Source organism: Bombus affinis, chromosome 4 (genome assembly GCF_024516045.1).
Source record: "Bombus affinis isolate iyBomAffi1 chromosome 4, iyBomAffi1.2, whole genome shotgun sequence".
In the NCBI taxonomy this organism is placed as follows: domain Eukaryota; kingdom Metazoa; phylum Arthropoda; class Insecta; order Hymenoptera; family Apidae; genus Bombus; species Bombus affinis.
The window spans coordinates 12,905,410-12,927,237 of NC_066347.1; the positions used below are offsets into that span (position 1 = coordinate 12,905,410).

At 40.3% G+C, this 21,828-nt stretch overlaps 1 protein-coding gene across 4 annotated transcripts in view; it reads left to right on the forward strand.

Annotated features, from left to right (window-relative positions):
* Window positions 1-21,828, forward strand: part of LOC126915074 (protein O-mannosyl-transferase TMTC1-like) — a 269,186-nt gene that overhangs the window by 164,366 nt on the left and 82,992 nt on the right. For all 4 annotated transcript variants that reach the window (XM_050719431.1, XM_050719427.1, XM_050719429.1 and 1 more), the window contains exon 6: window positions 1,530-1,633. In XM_050719431.1, the coding sequence (XP_050575388.1) occupies window positions 1,530-1,633 (104 nt within the window). The remainder of the gene's footprint in view (window positions 1-1,529; window positions 1,634-21,828) is intronic.

The following is a 21,828-nucleotide window of genomic DNA, read 5'->3' on the forward strand; positions in this document are numbered from 1 at the left end:
CCTTGGCGACGTAACACGATATATTCCCGCTGTGTCCAAGGACTAAGACGTCAGTGGCCAACGAAACGAGGGATGACGTGGAACGAGAGTTGTTCGACATCGAAACGTCGACGTGGGACGTGTATCGAGTACACGTACGTAACGGCGGCTTCGTTGATCGGAGAAGAATATGAATACCTTGGATTGGCAGACATTGTCCGGCTCTAGAACCCTTCTAGAATCCACTCGTTTTCTATCTATACCAAGAACACGCCGGACATGCAGGATGGAGGATTCTGGCGAAGACAGAAAGAGAAAGGGTTGATGGGAACCGTCTACGTGGTGAAGTTGGAGGGTAAGGCGTAAAGAGCGATCTCCATCGAGGAGGATGGGTTGGCCTGGCTATCGGAATAGCGAACTGGCGCCGGACGTGACAGAAATGCGACCAAAGAACGCGTGTGTCGTTCTACTACGTAAACGCCATGACGACGTCTCGTTCTATACCATTGGCATCCGATCGGAATGTTATCTGCTATATTTTGACGTATTGCGATGGAAGATCGATTTTTGGCTACGAGATATGCATGGTAGAGATATTTAAAGGAAAGATAGATATACGCGTATGATCAAATGCTTCTAGTTGGATTGTAAATTTGATTTATCTTCTCAAAGGTAATTTTTCCGCGATCGTAATTGCAATGCGATCGAACCGAGATGTGTAATATCATCGATATTCCAGTTAAAGTACAGAAAAAAACTTCTTTGCAACGTTATAACGTTACATATTGCACATACACTCTGGTACAAAAGCCAAGGGTCAGCTTTCATTTTTAAGCAAGTTTCAGTACTTGGTATAAATTGAGAATCATGAAGCGCGCAACTAAGTCGGGTAGTGTATTTCCGCGTAAGATTTTTAAATCCAGGCTTTTCCTGTTTTCCGTTTTCCAAGTTAGCGAATGAAACCTTCCAATGCTTCCAGCAGTGTAGCGATTCATTGAGCCGCAAGTTGAGAGCCTCTTCCAGAAAAGGCCAGTAAGTAGCACTTCCGCAATCTGGATTCCCTTTTGTTTTACTCTCATTCATCTTTCGAGTCGCGTAAACGGCAGGCAAAAGGTTCGCGTTTTAGGGCCGCGTAAATCTTGGAGAAACAATTCGTTGAAAATTCGGACGAGGTTAAATCGATAGCGTAATCGGATCTATGAAATCGGTAAATACTGAATATTTCATTCGATTCTGGTTCTAACTTTAACGAGGACTGCAGTGATTGATATAAATAGATACACACGAATACATAATAGAGTTATCACTTTTTGATGTTAGTCTGACATTGATGTCGCTTCAAGATTCGTCTACGATAAAGAAAAAATATATATATCTTTTAGCTTTAGCTTTAGCTTAGCTTATAGCTTTTTATGGAAGTATTTGAACAACTTTACTAGGATCTATGTGTTTTGAACGTAGACGAAAGTAGAAAAAATTGTAAAATAAATACGCGTTACTCGAAACAATTAAACACGCAACGATTGTTAAAGGATTTTTTTTGTTCGCAGTTTGGTGTGCTGCTGGTGGTACGTCTGGCTCTTCTTCATGGTACTCTGCCCAAGTTCTCGCCGCAGGATAATCCGGCAGCTTTTCATCCCTGTTTCCACGTCAGGTGAGTATCCACATAAGTCCTTTATGTTACATGAGTCGTAACAAGGAATCCTATTACGATGTTTCAAAACTCATACCACCTGCGGACATGCGGAAACCGTATACGGTTGTTGTCTAGCTCAGGATGTAGCAAGCAGTATCGTGTAAACACGAAATCAAAATGACCAACAATCAAACGTGTTTACTACTTTGATCTTACTATACGCGTTTACATTCCCTTTTTAGCAGCTGTTTGGTGTACGTTCAATTGGAGAATTCAATTAATCTTAGTAGAATCTAATTCTCATCCCTTTGAAGCTTTGCTTTTATATTTAAACTCTGTCTTAAAGATTAAATCGCTTTTTGGTAATTGCTATTATACATTTTTACATTTGGTTTTAGAATCAAATACGCGTTTACCCTCTTGCGCAGTTATAAAATATTAATAACGTTAGTTATACAACTAATATACCATCGTTAGTTATACTACTAATACACCATCGATTAAAATAAACTAACGTAACGACTGAACAAATGTTATCCGTTTCATATAAAAACATTGCGAATTTGTCGTCTATTTCCGATAGGCTTATTCTTCGAATCTATCAGATCATACTCTCATTCGACCATTCCATTTTAGAACACGTATTGCTTTTTAGCCATCGAGTGACATAAAAGTCAGAAAATCAACAAAAAATGTGCTTATCACATTTTTTCCGTGTAATCTTCATATTCGTAAAAATTTTGTATGATTGTTCAAACGCTTCCGCGAGCTACTGTAGCTTCTCTGTTTTAACCAACGAAACAGGTACCCCGAGGCCAACCACACAGAATGTCACGTCAAACTATGTTTCCTACAGGATATCCTTTGCTCGTGAAGGATATCTCTCCGTTTCCCAGTTTCCCGGATAGAGGTCATCGTTTATACCGTGTCGCTGCTTTCAGGCTGACCCGAATCTACGATAGTGCTCGAGTTAAAACGCCCGGCTTTTTCCTCTTTGTGTCTCGCTTCCAGCGATATCTCAAACTTCCGAATTCTTTGCCAATGATCATTTCTCTCGGCTCGTCCCGTTTAAACCGACCGATTCGCCCTCCACTCTTCCAGCTGTTTACCTCTCTGATTCGGACACAGGTGAGACGACTTTGGAAACACGAAGGCAAATCAAGCCAGTAGTTAGCTGCATCGTGAAAGAGCCGATGCTCGCGCAGCTTTTAAAAATATTTCTCGATCGAATTACGAAGAGCAAACGTACCCTCGTTTGCAACAGTCTGAAAGAGCGTCCTTTCAATTTCCAATCGTTCCTTGCAACATCCTGTGAAATTGGCCTGCGTTTACTCTAGTACAAAACTGTCCCCTGAGGCACCCCTCGTTTGTAACTTGTTTCGATTTTCGAATATATGTACAAATGTGAACATTCAAGGACGAAAATCTCGAAATGAGAATATCTTTGATATCGCATATTTTCGCAAGTTTTACGATATTTCTATCGTTTCCGGTTGATTTTCACAATTAATATGATACGTTTCCTGTATGGTATTATTATACAAAATATTTATGCACGTATGTGTAATGTCAATTTCCTACTGTGGTAACGAAGGAAACGCACTATCCAGATAACAGAACGTTCGAATATCAGAATGTTCTGACGGTAGAATGTTTGTACAGTAGGTACTCTGATACTGGAGATTCTACCGTGTTACTAATGACAGTGCTGGATTACATCAGGATTTATCCATACGTCAGATATAGGTACGATCAATTGTTGTTACAGCTAACATCGACTATATCTCTGTATTTTGGTTACCTCATTGATACGAAATGTGACACTGGCATAGATAGTTCTTCCTGTTAATACGATACTCCTGTCACAATCATATCTATTTTAAATTCAAACAGTTTCTGATCATTAGTAAACGGACTTCGTTCCATCGACACACCAATCCTAGGATAATCGTATACTTTTCAATCAAATTTTGTAGATTTCTCATACTAGTCTAGGAATTTTAAAATATTAATAAACTTTTCGTTAATATCATTTGAAAAACTAAAAAAAATTCGCTGCTTTTATCTGCGGAGATTTAAAAAATGCAGGTAATAGACTACAAGTATTATGCAAGAACATTTCATTAGTTGATCATTAGTTGATTTCATTAGTTGATTAGTTGAGTAGGATCTTATACTACAATTAATTTATTTAGAATAAATGGATTGTACAGATGTTGATTAAACAGGAAACGATGGTTGTTTAACACGAACTAAATACAACAACGTGCTCTCTCTCTCTCTCACGTGGACCACACTCTCACGACAACGCTAGTGTCACGACCGGCACCCTTCAAATCCGATGGACTGATAACGAAGATAAAGATGTGGGGCACTCGCCGACAATGTACATCGCCGAAGTGCCTAATGAGCCATCGATATCCCAACGGTTTTTCCGCCGAATGTTCTAGAAGAAGGTGCGCGTGGCAACGGTCGCGGACGCCTAACGGACACATGGATAGTGGGGATATTGAGAGGCGACAAAGAAAAAAGAAACAGATCCGACCGAAAGTCAAATTGTAAGAGCTTCAATCTTGGAAAGTCACGGCTGGAGCTCAGAACCGAATCGTAATTAGTGTAAACCAAGGGTTCAAACATAAATTCTGTTTTTATTTTTTTTTACATTTTATTTTTCTTTTCACCTGAGATTTCCTTTTTTTATTTTACGTGACACTAGCAACACTATCCACTCCCTGAGTTCTCGATTCACAGTCTCTAGCTTCTCAACTAATACTGACTGTTAATTCGTCTTTCTCCCTTAGCACCCCTTTATCTTTTGTCTTAGCCCCGCCACGCACGTGTTCCGCAACCGCACGTGGCCAGGGTCACGCAAGCCTTTTCCACGTAACTATTCGATTGAAGGACAGATAATACATTGATGGGCCTGTCGGCGCTTAGGCTTTCTCGTGACGTTGTTTATGATTCACCCGATATCTCTTAGGGATTTCGTCCACGATACTACAATAGAAATATATAATACAATTGCTACGAAATATTCGAACAATACATTCTCTTATTTTTTTTTCGTACGAAATCGTCGATCATCTGATTGTACCAGAATCGCAAAGCTACATTCTACAGAAAAGGAGGAACGCTCGCGCGAATCTAGCCCGCCCTAAAGGTTAGCTCTGTGTAGGCTTCAACGATCGTAAATTTTACGAAACGGTGGTACTTCCGGCCAAATTATACATCTTATAAAGTATTCCCGGCCGGTTCCTCGAAGCAAGGCAGAAAGTATTTCGCATAATATCTTTTCGAGCCACGCGGCAGAAAAGGTGGTTTGGGAAAGGGGAAGAGGGCGATACGAACCCTTCTGTCGGGGTTCGATCCGTCGCAACTGCGAGAGAGAAGAGGAAAGAAGAAGGATGAAGCACGCGGTACCAGTGAGGAGGAAAAACGAATAAATACGGGAGCAGAGTTCGAAAGAGAAGGAGAAACCGGGACCGGTTCCGTATACGCTGATACGGCGGAACGATGCGAAAAGAACGGCACAATATTTCAATATGCTAAAATTATCGAGCGTTTCCTCCGGCTGTACTTTTGCTAAGTAAAGCTTCCAACTCTCTGCTTCTCGCTCCTCGCATCGACAGTTAACGAGGATTCCTTCAACGTGCTGTGGATTTTCACGGATCGATTCGAAGCGATTCTGAAAGAATATAACATAGAGGAGTAGCGGCATGGAAAGTATTTATGATTCTGTTCGCTGAATAATCGAAAATCGGCGGATTTGTTTTTTCCGAATGATTTAATTTGCTGCTAGTACTAAAATCGCTCTAACGTCCTGATAGCAGGAAAACGTATTTTCCTGTAAAAAACAAAAAAAAAAGTGAGAGAGAAACTATAAAAACTACCCTCACTCTGGCCAACGTGTTTGCACGAAGCTTAACGCCAAATTATTCACATCATACGCAGCGAAATCGTTAAGCCAAACAACACATCCTGCAACCGTCACATTCAAATTCCACATTCGGTTCATGAAATGTATCTACCGTTGAAAATCCCCGGAACACACCGGAAATGTATCAACTGAGCCGCGTTAACCTAGGACAGGCTGCACGCGATATTTATTACCGGTCGACATCAACACCTATTTATAACATGAGCGTCAGAACTCCAGGACCAAAAAACGGCCAATCTGCGTATCAACTCCGGTATCACGTTATCGGAACGAATGGTCATTCGTTATTGTCGCGCGACGCGATTCCCGATACATATACGCGATCGGGCAAAAACGAGGACACGAAATCGAAAACGGTGAACAGCGTGCTGGACGCTTCTATTCGGTTCTATTCCTCGAATAATACAATAATTCTTCCGTGGACAGGGTGGCAGGAAGCAGGGACGTTCCGGCGTAACGTGGTGGAACGCGAGTTCCAGGGCGAAAAGGAAGTGCACCGCGTCATATCGAGATATCGAAATGGAGCGTTACATCGGGACCGGTCCTATTTTCTCGTCCGCGTAAACCACCGGGACATATTCCTTTCTCGTGGCGCGATAGCTACTCGGGTCCAGTCGATATCGTCGGTCTTCGGGGAGATAGCGAAATCGGCTTCACCGGACATGCTCGTCGAACCGTAAAATCGAGTCGTATATTTCGGTATTTTTTCGCCGCGATTTCGAGACGAGAAAGCGAGACACGTCACTTTCCTGGTTTCTGCCTTCTCACGGTGTGTTACGTGCTTAGATGGAATAATTTAGTGTCATGATGGTAATATTTGAGGCCAGGGCTACACGAGCGTTGGACCGGCGCTGCATTGCAGAAATCTACCGACACACGATCGTTTTACGCATAACACCCAGTCCGAAAGGAATCCGCGTTCTTTTTGATGTTTGCTTGTCGATTTGAAGATTCGTCGACATAAAAACTCTACGAATTTTGATATTGGCATCTGGTAAGAAATCAAACGGGGAAAGATCTTCGTTACTGGTGTTATCTCTGCTTATCCGTGCTTATCTCGTCCATATCATCCCAGTTTCTTTACTTTTTCGATAACTTACCAGCTGAACTTTCGCAAATGCTATTTTTGCGAAATTTTAATCGTATCAAAAGATAAGGAATATTTTTGTCATATTGTGTTTTTGTACCGTGGCTTGTAATAAATGTAACGATAGCAATAAGTAAAGGAGCAATGAAACCGCATAAACAGAAGTGCAGCAAGTCGAAACATACAGTTAGTACGCGTGTACCGAACAGATTCTCTAAATCGTTCTTCTCGAAAACGGAGTCTCATATGGAAAAGCTTTATTCTACTTTTTCAACTTACTTTTTCATGAAGCGATTTCACGATTGCAGAACCACCGCGTACGCCTATAGATTTCGCACTGGCTTTCCCACACGATCCCCTGTTCTCCTTTCGAGGATTCCAGGCACTTGCTGGCCTCATATGTATGGCACACATGGTAGGGCGCTAGCCGACACGTGTCTCGGGAATGACGGTGCAAGTCGTGGAAATTCGAGCGTGATATTTCGTTTTCCAGCCGTCCGTTAATATCGCGCGACCTAGAAAGATTTGCGAAATTACTTCCCCGCCGTGGAGCGGATGGATGGGATCTGGCTGCCACGGCGAACAGCGGTCGCGACATTTTTTAGGCCAAAGAAGCTTCTCTGCGTGTCATCTGTACCATAGGTCGTAATTTATCGGTCGTAACAAAGAATTTTGAAGAAGTAATGCTAAGTAATTCGAAACGGTCGAACGAACTATTCTTAAAAATGTTCTATTTTAAGATATGTTCGATTCACTGTCGAATGGGAATTAATCGGTTCTATAAAAACAACTGCATAACGTTGTATGAGACTCTGATTTCGTAATGTAATTGGATATAGTTCTCCTGTGTTATAATAACAAATATAGCAATCGTGTAGTATGATGAACGTTTCGTTTGACAAAATTGAATCGTATTGGACGAACGTATTAGAAATATTAGGATATTCTTTTAATTTTTTTGAAAAAAGACAGGCATAGAGTCATTTTTGTCGAAAGCTTTCAATTGTATCAGATATTTTGTTTCAATGAATGACATTATGGAATGTACTTCAAAACTATACATCGATTCGAATAATTTTGACGAATGTCTTATAAACTTTGATTATTCAATCAGGTATTCTATTGCGATGAATTAAGAAATTATATGGAGTGTTTTAAAATGACTGGGTAGAATATGTTTCTTTTGAAATAAATGTAAGATTGAATAATTGAACGTCGTTTTCTATTCTGTAGAAATAAAATCTCAAAATGCAGCCTTTTAGACGCTTTGTGAACGAAAGATATAAAAGAGCTGGCGCATGCCAGCAAATTAATCGTCCATATATATTCAAAGCGTATAATTTTAATGCTTTCTTATTGAAAAACAAAACATTATTGGATATACGTTTATTAAATATAAAACGTTCCTATCATCGAGCCTTATTACTGTCTAATTAAATGAATTCTGCAATATTATACTCTCAGCGAATCCTGCATGTTGTCCAAAGTATTTCAAAACGAAATGAAACATTTGAGAGGATAAAAAATTCAGTAGAAAATAGAGTGAATTATGTCGCATTTAACGCAGCATATATTTCGCGAATTTATCAGGAAGTTTGATAAATTCATCAAATGACTTCTGTGTTACATTCCAATCTGAGTTAGAGAAATTATTTAAAAATCCCATTCAAATTAATTCAAGAAACCTACAACTCCTTCATGCACTTGGTTTAAAATATTCGTCCAAATTTCTTTATTATTCGTTAAGTCGCTCGACCTTAAATAATTCGGAACGTTTTACCGATGCAAAGCTGTTATTTTATCGGATTAAAAACGTACTTTCGAAGATGTTGCGATTCTTTCAACTATTCCTTGGGAACATATACACGTCGTTTCCCCCTGACACGTCGAAAAAGACTGAAATGTGTGTATGAGATGGAAGTAAATTGGCAAAAACATTAGAATGTAAGTATCGCGTTTTAAGGAACGAGCGCGATTTAAGGCTAAGCGATGGTGTCGAACAAAGTGGCTGAGGCAATGTGAATTTTGTTACCACCGCTTATTTTCGCAAAATGCTGCAATTATAGCTTTATTGTGGTATGCGCGGCACTATAATTTCAGACGAGGCAAGTTGAACCATGCTCCGCGTTATTCTCGCTCGTGTCCTAAATGACGGCATCGATGAATATTCCTTCAGAAAAGGAACAGCACCCACGAAATTAAACTCGATATTTATTATAGGTATCGCAATTTCGAACAATTTCTCCTTTCCGCGGCATAAATTAACGACACATATTTAGAGAAGCTTTATGTGAAGTATTTGAAAGCGTAATTTGCTTTTGCAAAGTTATTTCATTGTGAAATAGTTGTTAACGTTTATGTCTACTTCGTTATATACGTAAACGAAACTAGTATTGCATATCATAATAATGCAATTTATATTGAAATATATTTCACATCTCCGCAATATTTCTTGTCGTATAACAATATACGTCGTATCGGTAAATCATCGGGTTACACGTTTTACAATTCATGATATATCCAACACGAGAACCCGCGATAGCATTTGACAATAATCGCGACCAAATTGTAAATCGCGAAAGAGCAAATTGAAGGAGATGGAAGACTACTGAAACGGGCTGCAAATGTCGAATCAGAAGGCTCTAGATCGTTTTAATGGCCACGTTACAGTAGTGTCGTTTATCCATTTCTACGGCAATTAATTTCACACCGATCCACTTTGTGTAACGTGTCTTATTACAAGGTGCGTCAGCGATATCTTACCGAGGAGCTGCGTGCTTTCGCACACGTGCGCGTTTATCGTTTTCGTGAAAAATATTAATCTGGAAGATCGAAAGCCGGCTCGATGCGTGGCTCGAACTGTTTCGCGTATGGAATAAAGCCACGGTGAATTTTCGCGAGGTAGTCTCTCCGTTTTTACCGGCTCAGCGTCGCCGCTGAATGGTATTATCCGAAGAAAAATAAATGGGCCGGCAATTGAATTTTGTTTTCGACGGAATCGCCGATACACAGGAACACACGCGCGAATTCGCTTCGATCCCAGCGATATTTATGAAATGTTCCGAGCTGAAAGTCCGCCGTTTGGTAATCGTTATCGATATCGGCTATCGACCATCAGAAATATTATTAACTGTTTACGGTGCAATTGGTTCGGTACAAGAAAGATTAAGCAGATTTCCGCGGCCAATTTTATTGCGTCCGACAGAATTACTGGTCCTCTACAATCAATGGAAAAATATTTCGCATATTTCGCGCGTCAATTACTCTTTATTTCGGGATTAGCCAGAAGTTGTTAGAAATTGCTCAAAGCACAAGAAACTTAAGAAACGTGATCGTTATTAAAATTCAAAAACGCTGATAGATTTCCCTCTCCTTAAATCTTCGATCTAATTAACAATTTTTAATTCCCTCCTTAAAATGATATTTCTGTCAAAATATACAAGAAGGAAAGAATTTTTCCCTTGTAAACTATAAAATCCATTATCTTTAAAATTTTCAGAAATTATTAAACAATTCAGCTATATAAAAAGACACGTTCGTATTACATAGTTATGATCGATCGCAGGTAATTCGCGGTGGGATAATTCGACGAGGCGTTAAATTCGCGGATCTAACGTCTCGACGAGTAGCGAACGATTAATTTTCCTTGATGTCGAAGGTTCCCGTGAAAAAACGTCGCGAAACTCATCTTCTCACTGCAGTTGCAACTTTCTCGTGCTCCATTTATCTGTTTAACGTGCCAGCCTCTATTTCGTGCTAAGAGGGCTTTTTTCGCTCGAGGAAATCTCCTGATCGGTTGATATGCCGTTAACAGGTAGCATAGTATGAATCAAGTGCATAAGATCAGCGTTTGGTCTATTTAAAGCGATGATTGCGTTAGGTGAATCACGCAAAGATAGTCGAAATGAGAAAGACTTCATTTCACATACATGTAATATAAAATCGGTCGATTTTGCAAGAATAATTAAGCTATCATAAAACATTGGAAAAAGAATAATATAATGTTTTCTGATTTGGTATAAAAGGAACGGAGATATGTGTTCTGGTGAAACACCTGTTCCTATATTACACGTACACGTATGAGTGCACAGAACGTGGACAATATGAAAACTCGTAAATTCATAAAGTACACAAAGCGTGGAGATAAAATTCTATTTGATAACGTGTTATCGTGCAGAGTGATTATAGAGAAACGATTCGTATCAGTATATCCTTTGGCTTTACGAGTTTTCCGCGCCACGCTGTTTTCACGTACGCGCATTATAAAAGCTATAAATCCTTGATGAAAATGCAATTCAGAGGAAATGCAAAATGCAACGAACATTCGTCGAAGACAAATACATATATATCGTGAAATAAATACTAAATAGCGCGTACATTAAATCTTCAACTAAAACGCCGATCGTACAACGATCACCGTTATAACACTTTGTCCCAACTGCTATTACATAAATATCGAAGATCGGTTAGAGAAATCGTTGTCGCGGAATTAATTCTTATGGTATTGATTTATCGTAGGAGCTGGATCCATCCGTGGGCGCCGTTGCAAGCCAACGAACGACCGGCGAGATCGTTTGGTATACTAGCGATCGTTGCGTGTAAATTTCTGGCGGATGGATAAATTTCGTTCGATACAACGAAAAAATTTATTTGTCGTAAAAGCTTTTATGGCAGGAATAAAAGTTCCCAGTGAACAAATTCTTGCCGGTGGAAAGCTCCTGGTTTTATTTCTCTGCCGCATTTTTTCTCTTTTCTTCTCTACCTGAATCTTCTCCGTGTTTCTTCCTTCGCTGTCCATCTTCCGCGTTTAGTCTCGTGTGATGTATTTCGTAAAAATATAGGCTACTACAAACACGATAAAAAATCCGAGCGCGCGCGCGCGTAGATATATGTCTTGTATTGCGATCTCCACAATTTCGAATAACTACTATGTAAACGTAGGGAGCAGCTGGGACACGAAAGTTTGCTTTAAGCTGACGCTTTAATTCGTTTTCCTAGTCGTTGTCGTTTTGCAGTTTAAGCTGTTTTGTTGGAAAAACTTATTCCCGGTCGATGTATCCAGTGTGTAGTTTGGAATAGGAGAGATTAGCAGTTAAATAAAATCTGGTGACGATGATGACGAATAATGTGTATTCGTTTACTCGTTGAGAATGACTCGCTGGTAATAAACGTTGCGGCTTCGTTCGCGTGGTGAATTATTGCCGATTCTAAGTGCAATTTTCTCTTCACGATACTTCAGCATTAAGCGATACTCATTTTGCGAGATAGAAGATTAAAGTTGTTATTTGAAAGAAAACGTTTAAGAATTGCTCTGTCCAAAGTAGAAAGAAGAAGTGGCATATCTGATATTCAAAGACTCTATTCACTTAAAGCGCGACAACAGCGTAGTCGCTTTCGAAAGTCGGCAAAGTCAAGGGTTTCGAAGTAACGTTGGAGAACGCGAAAATCAAAACTCGATGAGTGCTCTCGTGGAAAACATCTTCTGGCGTTGATTTAAGCACGAAAGCTGCAAATTTACGATTTAAACGGCATTTTTATACGCTCGTATTCAGACCGCGCAACTTCGAGTATGAATTCATAGAGGCTTCTTCTTTCGCGAGTGCTTTCCCATACCGGGAGCTTCCGCGCAATTTATGCTGCGATTCGGGAACCTTCTTTTGTCTTGAGGCGAGAAATTTCGACTGGCACCAACTCGACTCGAGAGATCGCGCTGAGATTTCCGAGACAAGACAGTCGACTATACGTGGATAATTAATACTCTCGTTACGAGTACCACGTTCTGTGATTTATGAATTTTCCGTTCTTTAAATGCTCGATAATTAATTTTTTGTTACGCAGTGAATGTAGCAAACAATTATACCAATAGAAAGCAATTATAATAATTATGATATATGTAACTCTAATGAGGATAATAAACATTGCTCAAGTTCTTTCGTCTCATCGCGATGTGCTTCTATTCGAATAAAGATAATTAAACTCGCGCCATGACTATAACTCAATAGCCAAAGCGTAGACTAAACATAGACTCGCGAGGGCGTGTGGGCGAGGGAGTGAAACATCGTAACGGGAACGAAACGAGATTTTACGATACTATGAAATATTTCATGGCGAGTGGTCCTTGCTGGAGGAAAACGTAATATTTACGAGGCGTCGGCGAGACTGGTTCGGCTAATGTGCTGTGTTTTATACCACCCTCCTGGTCCGAAATTTGCGAGACACTGGTCAAACACGAGGTAATTAAAGGGTACATTCGATCAATGGTGCTGATAAACAATTATACGAGCGAACAGCGGCTAATAAAGCTTACTGTTGTTCTATTGGAAACACCAAACGAGGACTTTGACGGAGACGCGTAAAAGGAGACAGAGAGCACTTCCCGAAAAAGGGCGATCCAATGGGGTGATTTCAATGGAGAGGCAGAACAGCGCTAACAATAACGCTATTAGACTATTTCTGTCAGATCCCGAGGGTATGCGCGAACGCGAAATGTCTCGGCCGCTGAAAATTCTGATGCTGCGGAAATAAAGCGTTCCTGACAAAGGTAGAATGACGACACCGTTGAGTGCGCGTAATTAGTTATATCCGCCGGGCCTAGCCATGTTCCTGCTTTTCCTCTCTCCCTCTCTCTCTCTCTCTCTCTCTCTCTCTCTCTCTGACGAGTCCCCCGCGGTAGTAAATTTTATACTTTACGACGGGACAAAGGCACGAAGATGATATCAAACAGTTTTTGCGACTTTTGCGGGACCGCTCTGACATCAAAGAATTAGCGTCCGCTCCTTGTTAGATCGGCCACTCTTTGCCGGCGGAAATCTTATTTTTGACTTGGACGCTCTGAATGCGATATGAAACGCCGCACAAAATTGTTCGTGCGACCGCCATGCTCACCGCCGTTTCCTCTGAATGCGGCTTGCGCTTTCCCGTTTCTTCTATCGTCTTCTTTTCCACTGTCTGCCTGTGTCGCACCGTATGCGTACTTGAACTACTCGGAGTTCCGCGTTTGATGATGTCATTGATGCTAAGCGGTCGAGTTTATTGTTTTGTGGATACCGGAAAAGGATAAACGAAGCGACGCTTCACCCATCGTGTTGGAAATAAGGAAATTCAAAGTTATTTTCTTTTTATTTAAAAATGTAAATCTTACTGAATGTAATTATTCAGGTGTTCGTTCTGATAAATTTTCATTGGATCTAGGAAATTCAATTAGATTTTATAACTTCTCGTTGAGCAGCTACAGTTGATCACGTTACAGTTTGGAAACGGTACATCCTTCAAACGTACGCACATTTTTCACCTGTACTTTCAATCCGTCGTAAGACCTAGGGAAATTTTCGCGCTCAGCGATTTTCCGCTCGTCGGTAGACTATAGATCGTCGCTCTGTTCTTAACGAAGAACAACGTGATGAAGCAGAAAACAAGTAGGGAACAAGTAGAAAACCAAGGACAAGAAACGGAACAACAACAAAACGAGAGAACAGAACAAGTTGACTCGTAGGAAGAAACAAGTGTCGGCTACAGAGTATCCAATTAGCCGGTTCTCGACCGAAGACAGTAGCAGCTCGGAGGTTGAAGATCGCCTACGGCCGTCTTGGCCTACAACTTTGTCTCCATTCCGCTGGTAACTCGTACGTGCACACTCGACTCATCCAGCCGGCGAATTTCCGCGAGGCGTTACGCTTTCTAGTGCGCGTGAGGACTACTTATGTAAGATCGCTTGGTTGGATCTCAACGGGCATCGTTGGAAACCCTTCGAGTACCGCGCATTTTCTCTTCTCGTTTCGTTCGAGGTTTTTCATTCAAGGCTACGAAGCGACCAGGAAAACCGTCTACGCTACGCGACCATGTTCTCGCGGCGAAAGGGAACGCGTCGCGTCGTTTCTTGAGGAGCGACGACGTCTGCGTTGGGGTTGCCTCCGTGGATATTTTCGACCCTCTCCTTCGCGCGATATTAAAGCTCGGTTCGTTGCGCTATACGCCGTCAGGACCGTAATATCGTGCCGTATTCAGTCGCGCGAAACTACGAATTACGCAACTGGCAAATAATCGGTGGAAGAATTTCTGTAATGAAATAATGTGGTATATCAGGGGGTTGGAAAGGAATTTTAGCTTTGCAAGGATGAAGAGTGCTGCAGACAGGAATTAATCGTGTTATCGTACGATTTTTATTGCTTGTTTTGTGTCTGGTAAAAATTTCAGAGTAGAATAAGATTAATGGGAATTGAATAACAATTGGAAACTAATGGGGACAATCATGAGAGAAATTTCAATTATGCTTCAAAATTGCTTTTTTATTTGGTTTTACGGCTATGTATTTTTTCGCCAGCCTCTTAAACGTTTTAAAGATGACAGAACGATACGAACTTAGATTTACAATATCATACGATATCGTAAGTATCAGTTATTGGATTTTCATAGAACTTCGTGGATTTGAATCTAATTGTCCACATTTCGACTATGTACTTCTACAGATCTACAGATCGTGTTTTCTTTCTGTGATTTTCAATTGTGAATTAGCGCGCTATAAAGGAATTTGAATAACGAGGTTTAGGGAATTACCGTTGACAATTGTGATGCAGTGTCTTTAGATGATGAGGTTTAGAGAATTATTGTCGGCAATTGTGATATAGTATCTATGGATGATGAGATTTAGGTAATTACTGTTGACAATTGTGATATAGTGCGTCTTAAGGGACCTATCACACGTGTTGCATTAACCATTAATCATAATCTGGTAAGCAAATCTTGAGATCTGCGGTGCGATTTTCTTTATTTCTATTTTTATTTATATAAATTTAAAGATACAATAACATGACAAACTGAAGTAACAAACAATCCGAAAACCTTATCTCGAGAAAATGAACGCGTCTACGGAGAAATCCACTTAAAGTCATTAACCACTTCCTTATCCGACGAAATTTGTTTCCTAAAGCTTCACCCCATCGTCCTAGCCATAGCGATGATCGTGATACAAGACGGTCTATGGGGTGGCCGTTAGCGCTCGTTTTACGCGCGACTACGGAACCACGGGAATGTAACCGAGTCGTTTCAACGACTCTGTAGTGTAAATTCTTCACAACCCTCCACGCACACTGTCGTTTCGTACGTCTAAGGGCTCGGTTTACGTCGGTGCGTGTTCCCACGAGTGTGTTCACGTATCGTCGAGCAGCGTACTCAATTACCGTTCCTGTGGCAGTGACGGGAGAGACGGTTTAGAGTATACCGTAGACGAGAAACGAAGGGTCGCGGGTGATTCCCTGATGAGACGTCACAGAACGATATAATGGGTTAGGTTTGCAGTCTTAACGACGCTCGAGAATAATGTATCATCGTTGACTGGGGAACAGGATAAATCTAACGCCTTGCGGGATTTCTTGTTCGCCGGATAATGGCGGCTCCGGGGTCCCATTACCATTTTCGATTTACGAGCAACGTCACCGATATTTCACCAGAAATACCGTGTAATACAAAATTCGTATGGAATTCGAGCGAAAGATATTAAGTATTCCGGCCGCGTGTACGGGCTCACGGTGTACGTCGTGTCAAGGATATTAGCGAGCGTTTCGCGCGATTCTACCAAATCGATGCAAATGCGTTCGCGCAACTAAATCGCAAGCTTCGCACGTATTCGGTATTGTAAGGGCTGGCCGTTTAGCGTTCGATCTTCGTTTAGTATCGGTCATTTTAGACATATCATAGTCGAGCGATATTGCGGGACTCTCTTTGTTACGCATAAATACTTGCAAATAAGGTGTATTTACAGTGCTCATAACGAGAATCTTTTGTTATGAATCGGGGTTGATAATAATATAGCGACGGTGGAATCGTCGAATTGATTTTAATGCTCCAGAATGGTCAGTTAATTATGTAAAGAGGTGCGCTGATTATAATACTGCATTATCAAGCCCCATTTATGTACTATAATTTTAACGTAGCAATTTGGTGTCGATATTACAATTAGCATTCCGATTATCGGTTTAATTTATACGGTGCTAGTCATATAGCCATTTATAATGTTCTTTCTACAAATAGACAGTTGATATTCTTTCCTTTGGTACTTTCTCATAGAAGTATAAACAAGGAATTATATTTTTATAGAATCGACTTTTCTATGACACGGTTCTTTATTAACAATCTCGTTATAGGATTTATATATAATTATATGTAATAATTTATAATTTTATGTAACACGTTGTTAGAATATTTATTTCTTTTCTTCGATCGACTAGTCTTCCTATCTGAATGATATTTCGGATATCGATAAAAACCGATTGTCCTCTTAGTTTTCTACCACGTTGACGAATATTGGTAACGATGATAGGAGTGAAAAAGCAAAAATTCGTAGATAGAACATCTACTTTATGATCTTCTTTAGCATTTTAATCGTATTTATACCTTTTATCGATATTTGTAACAGTTCCGTCAAGTATTCGATACAATTACGTACAATTACACGAAGCAGAAACAAATTGAAGAATAAAAAATCATACATTACTATCGATATTTTATACAACACTGCTAAAAGCGAGACAGTTGCTCGCCATCGTATAGGATGCGGTGGACCCAGGACTTGTCACTCAATTATCACTATGCCACTGTACCTCAAACGTAATATTAATTTCCTCGATCTTCAGTACTATCGCTGTAACGTGTCTAAATAGTGATCCAAGATGGACAAGGTCCATGAATTTTTCTATGCCAATTACAAGTACATGTCACAGACTGGTTGGTCCCCTTGAGGCCTACCTGCGTACACCGTTCTACCATAACGGGAGCAGGAACGGCTGGTGACGTGGAGACCGCAGGGGATGTCGTTGACATCCCTCAACAACGGATTCCATACACCGTGGACGCGCACCGAACCCGAATATTTGGTAGCATAACCTCTGTTCATCATCATCCACGTCGACATCCTGCATTCATTACAACGTGACATCAGACATAGTGCAGTATGTGTAGCAAACAATGGTGTGGGAATGGTGGTCTCCAAAGGAGACGTCGATCAGATTGTTCTGTCTATGAATGGAATAAATCAATTACGTATCTACAGCAAAAGTTTGTCATGCAGGTTGCCTACTTAGCGTGTCACGGCATAATTCATTCCACGTGATTCCTCAGGTTTATGGGCTATGGTAGTTATAGGTAGGTTTAGAACGCAGAGAATATTAATGGTGTAAATCAGTCTAGTGATAGTTTTCAGGAAACAAACTTCTGTATGTTTTGTAGCGGCACGCGATGACGAAACTTTCCGATGGCTTCGCGATACTCGGCAATAATGTATATCGCCAAAGTGCCTAATATAGTGCCTAATGAGCCATCAATATCCCAACGGTCCTTCCGCCGAATGTTCCAGAAGAAGGCGCGCGTGGCAACGGTCGCGGACGCCTAACAAACGCGAGGATAGTGGGGATATTGAGGGGCGCCAAAAGAAAGAAAAGATTCATTCCGTTTCGAACAGAGAAGTGTGAAGAATCTAGCGTAACAGCGAAGCAAACATATTGAAGAAACGTGATTGTTAATTGTTGATTATCGACTCTTAATTGTTTAATAAATCTTGTTTTGTTGAACATCAAGAGTATTTCTTGGGGCACTTACATCCAACTCCACCTCAGTTTCATGAAAAATAGCAGTGTTCTGACACACACTGCTATGATCATTAGTAGTAGGCAGTCGTATTTAACATATGGAATTTCGATAAAAGGCACGTATTCGCACACAACTGTTCCTATTATCATATCGTTTTCATTTCCAACGAATCGTCTTAAATTATACGTTACGGTACAATCCCTCTTCGATCAATCAACCCATTCGCTTCTGATTGCACTCGTTCGTTCAATGGTCCCGAGGATGTCGAGTAAATTATTACGAAACGGTACAGCTACGCCTTACCTATCCGCCTAGATGGCTGGGCCGGGATTGCACGCCACAAATTATCTGCGTAGAGAACCACCCACTAATTCTCTCGCCTCTTACCGCTCTACCACAGCCAGCACGGTCTTCCACCTTGTACTTCTCCGCCCACCTTTCTGTTCCTAGCGGCGTCTCCTCTCTATCCTCGAGAAATGGTTTCCCTTGGAAGCTGCTTCTGTTTTTTGCCGATTCCTCGGCGCAAGGTTCTCTCCTGCATCCGTGATTGGTTTCTTAGACCATCTTGTTCCTTGACTTTTTTTGTAGATCATTTGCCAGATTCTCGTCGCATTGCGTAGATTCGAAGTTGGCAGATTTCGAGGTCACTGTCGTTTTCTTGGCATAATTAGGAAAAAAAGTACAAGAATTTGACATATTGATTCATTTCACTATGACGTCCGACTAATTTCATGGTTTAACCAAAGGTCAACCTTTTATCCGCTTAATTACATGCAAATAAGAAAATTGAAAATTGCTTGTTTTTTATATTCTCTATCTGTAATTTTCATGTATCGTTAGGTTCATGCTTTTGATATCAATACATTTATACCTTAGACATGTCTGGTGTATCAAAACGAGTTATTCTCGCATTGGATACGTGTAATCTAAGCTACGATATTTCCCTTTCGTGCACTTCCCACAAAGAAGGATACATTTTGTATATCTATAAACGATCATATTTGGCAAAAACATTTCATATTGGTTAACAAGAAATAAAATACAAATAAAAGTAAAATGAAAATCAAATGCAAACAGTAGGCAGTATGCATGTGCGGATCAAATATTGAGAATCGAAGCTTTTAAAATTCACGCGTAAAAATTGTAGTAACTGAAAGTTACAAATTTTTACCTTTTTGATTCGAACTTTTTCTGATCCGAGGAACATTTCGGACGAATAATGGTGTACGATTCGACCGTGGAAACTTTCATCCTCAGATTCTCAAAAGAACGGAGACAAGGAAAAAGTTGAGCAAGTTTTTCTTCGTTTGAAGAAGTCGTGTACGTACCGTTTTTCTCTTACCGGCGCTGGTTCCCTTCATTGCGCGTTGTGATAGATACAAACAGCTACAATACCGCATCCAGCAAGTGTTATCTCGTGTAATCTGGCAGATGATACGAAGTATTGCGTTTATCTAGCTTGTATATCCGAGACAGTGTATGTGTGTTTATATATGTACATGTACGTAGGATGATACAACGCGATAGTCATGCAAATAAATCTTGCACGCTCATGTTGTTGAGCTAGTTGTAAACTTTGCTTTGGAAACATGTGTAAGCATCATTGTACGATTTAGCGAGACCTTGAACTTTGTTACGCACGTATATGTTCATAGGGAATAATAAGTCAAACTGGGAGCGAAGTGGATTGATGTATTGAATAAACTCAGTTAAATAGAGAAACAATTGATTAATTACAAAATAAATAGGTAATTGTTAGAAAAGTATAAAACTTCGTTATTTAGATAGTAAACTACAATTATAAAACACGACATTTTCTGGAGCCTGATGTAGTTTCTATATTCTCGATTCTAAATTGTATCACACAAAAATCAATGGTCTAACGTTATAAAAATTAATGATTATTAGAAAAAGATTGATGAAATAGAAATTAAAATATTTCTACAACATACATATTCGAGGTTAATTCATAAAACAGGAGAATAACTTTTTCTATCACATTTGGTTTAGCGAACATTGAGAAAGTTAATAACTAGATCAGATTATAGAATTTTCATCCGACAATTCGCCATGGATAAAATATTGTACTAATGTTTAGCTGCGAAACGCATACTCTATTCGTTAGCCTAATAAATTAAATTTTACGTGGATTTAGATTCGAAACCTATATGTTGTATGTAATGAAAATGGCGTATAAAACGATTCAGTCAACTGCAGTAAAAAACGATCGATTATGAAATAATTTAGAAACAATGCTCGATGATTATTAATATCAGTAGATGCCGTCAATATTATTCGATTGTAACGCAAGCGTATTGTTAACACCGTAATTGCATCGCAACAAGATTACGCACACGTGTTTAACGAGCTGTCCTTTTGTTCGAAAAGGTTGTGAATTGATTCGACACTATGGTACGCGATGAATAAACTGGTGTTCCATCGCGAATTGATCGTGCACAGCCTATCGCGGTAAGTTTCCAAATACAAGTCTGGAAATATTATTGGAGCCGGATATACGCTATTCGAACCATATTGGCACGGTGATAGAGTATCAAGGGCATTCAATGGCCATCGGTAAATATAACGCGGATGATCCTCTTCGCATCGATTCAACGGTATAAATCGCTTATTGACGTTTCGAACGATTTAATCGGCGGTATGCGACATATTGGGGTATTAACACGGAGTGAGTACACTTAATTATTGTTTCCTATTGTTCTCGATGTCAAATATAAAAAATTGCAGCGAATAATATTAAAAGCCTTTTTGCCATGAGATTATCTGTACTTTTGCAGATTATTTCACACTCGTTTTACATATGTATATGTATCATCTTTGTTGATTATCGTAAAATAAAAAATATTCTCTTCCGTATTTATTAAATTGGAAATATTAAACATTCCTTTCTGATTCTTTCACTTGGAACACCGATACGCCAGACAACCAAATTTATCGACAGTGCGCCAATAAAAATCATCGAATAGAAGAAGTCCTGTAACTTCCTGTATACGCGAGCAACGACGGATCTTGGATCGTCTGCGACGGATGCACAATACGCGTTTCTCGTGTGAAGCGTATGTACGATGGTAAGCTACGATCGTTGCAACGCTTGTTTGTACCAGGGACTTCGGTTTTAAGCAACAGCGACGTTATCGTCCCTTGGGTCGCCGGTAATTATTCTCCCGTTCAAACCACGGACGAGTCCCGATGCTCGCGTGCACGTTCAATTAAAACGAGTCAGAGGGGGACCAAATTAATACGAGCGCGGTCATTAACGACCAGCGAAGAAAACTCTTCTCTCGAAGAGGAGAGCAGCTCTCAGCGAGGCTGTAGTGCGACACAGAATAAAGAAAAAGGGGGCGAAAGCGGGTGGTGGTCTCCCAGTCGAGTTGCAGGCAACACCTCTGTGCGCCACTCTTGGCTTCGATCCATTTCTCTTTTCACCTTTACGAGGGGATTGCCGATTAAAGGGGAACGCTGAAACCAGGCCTCCGGCAGGAAACGGTGCAAAATGTAGATATTGCTGGTAATTTTTCATACGTTGGAGCTTCGACTACCGGAATTTCGATGAATGGAATGGATTATCGCAACATCGATAACAGAAAATTT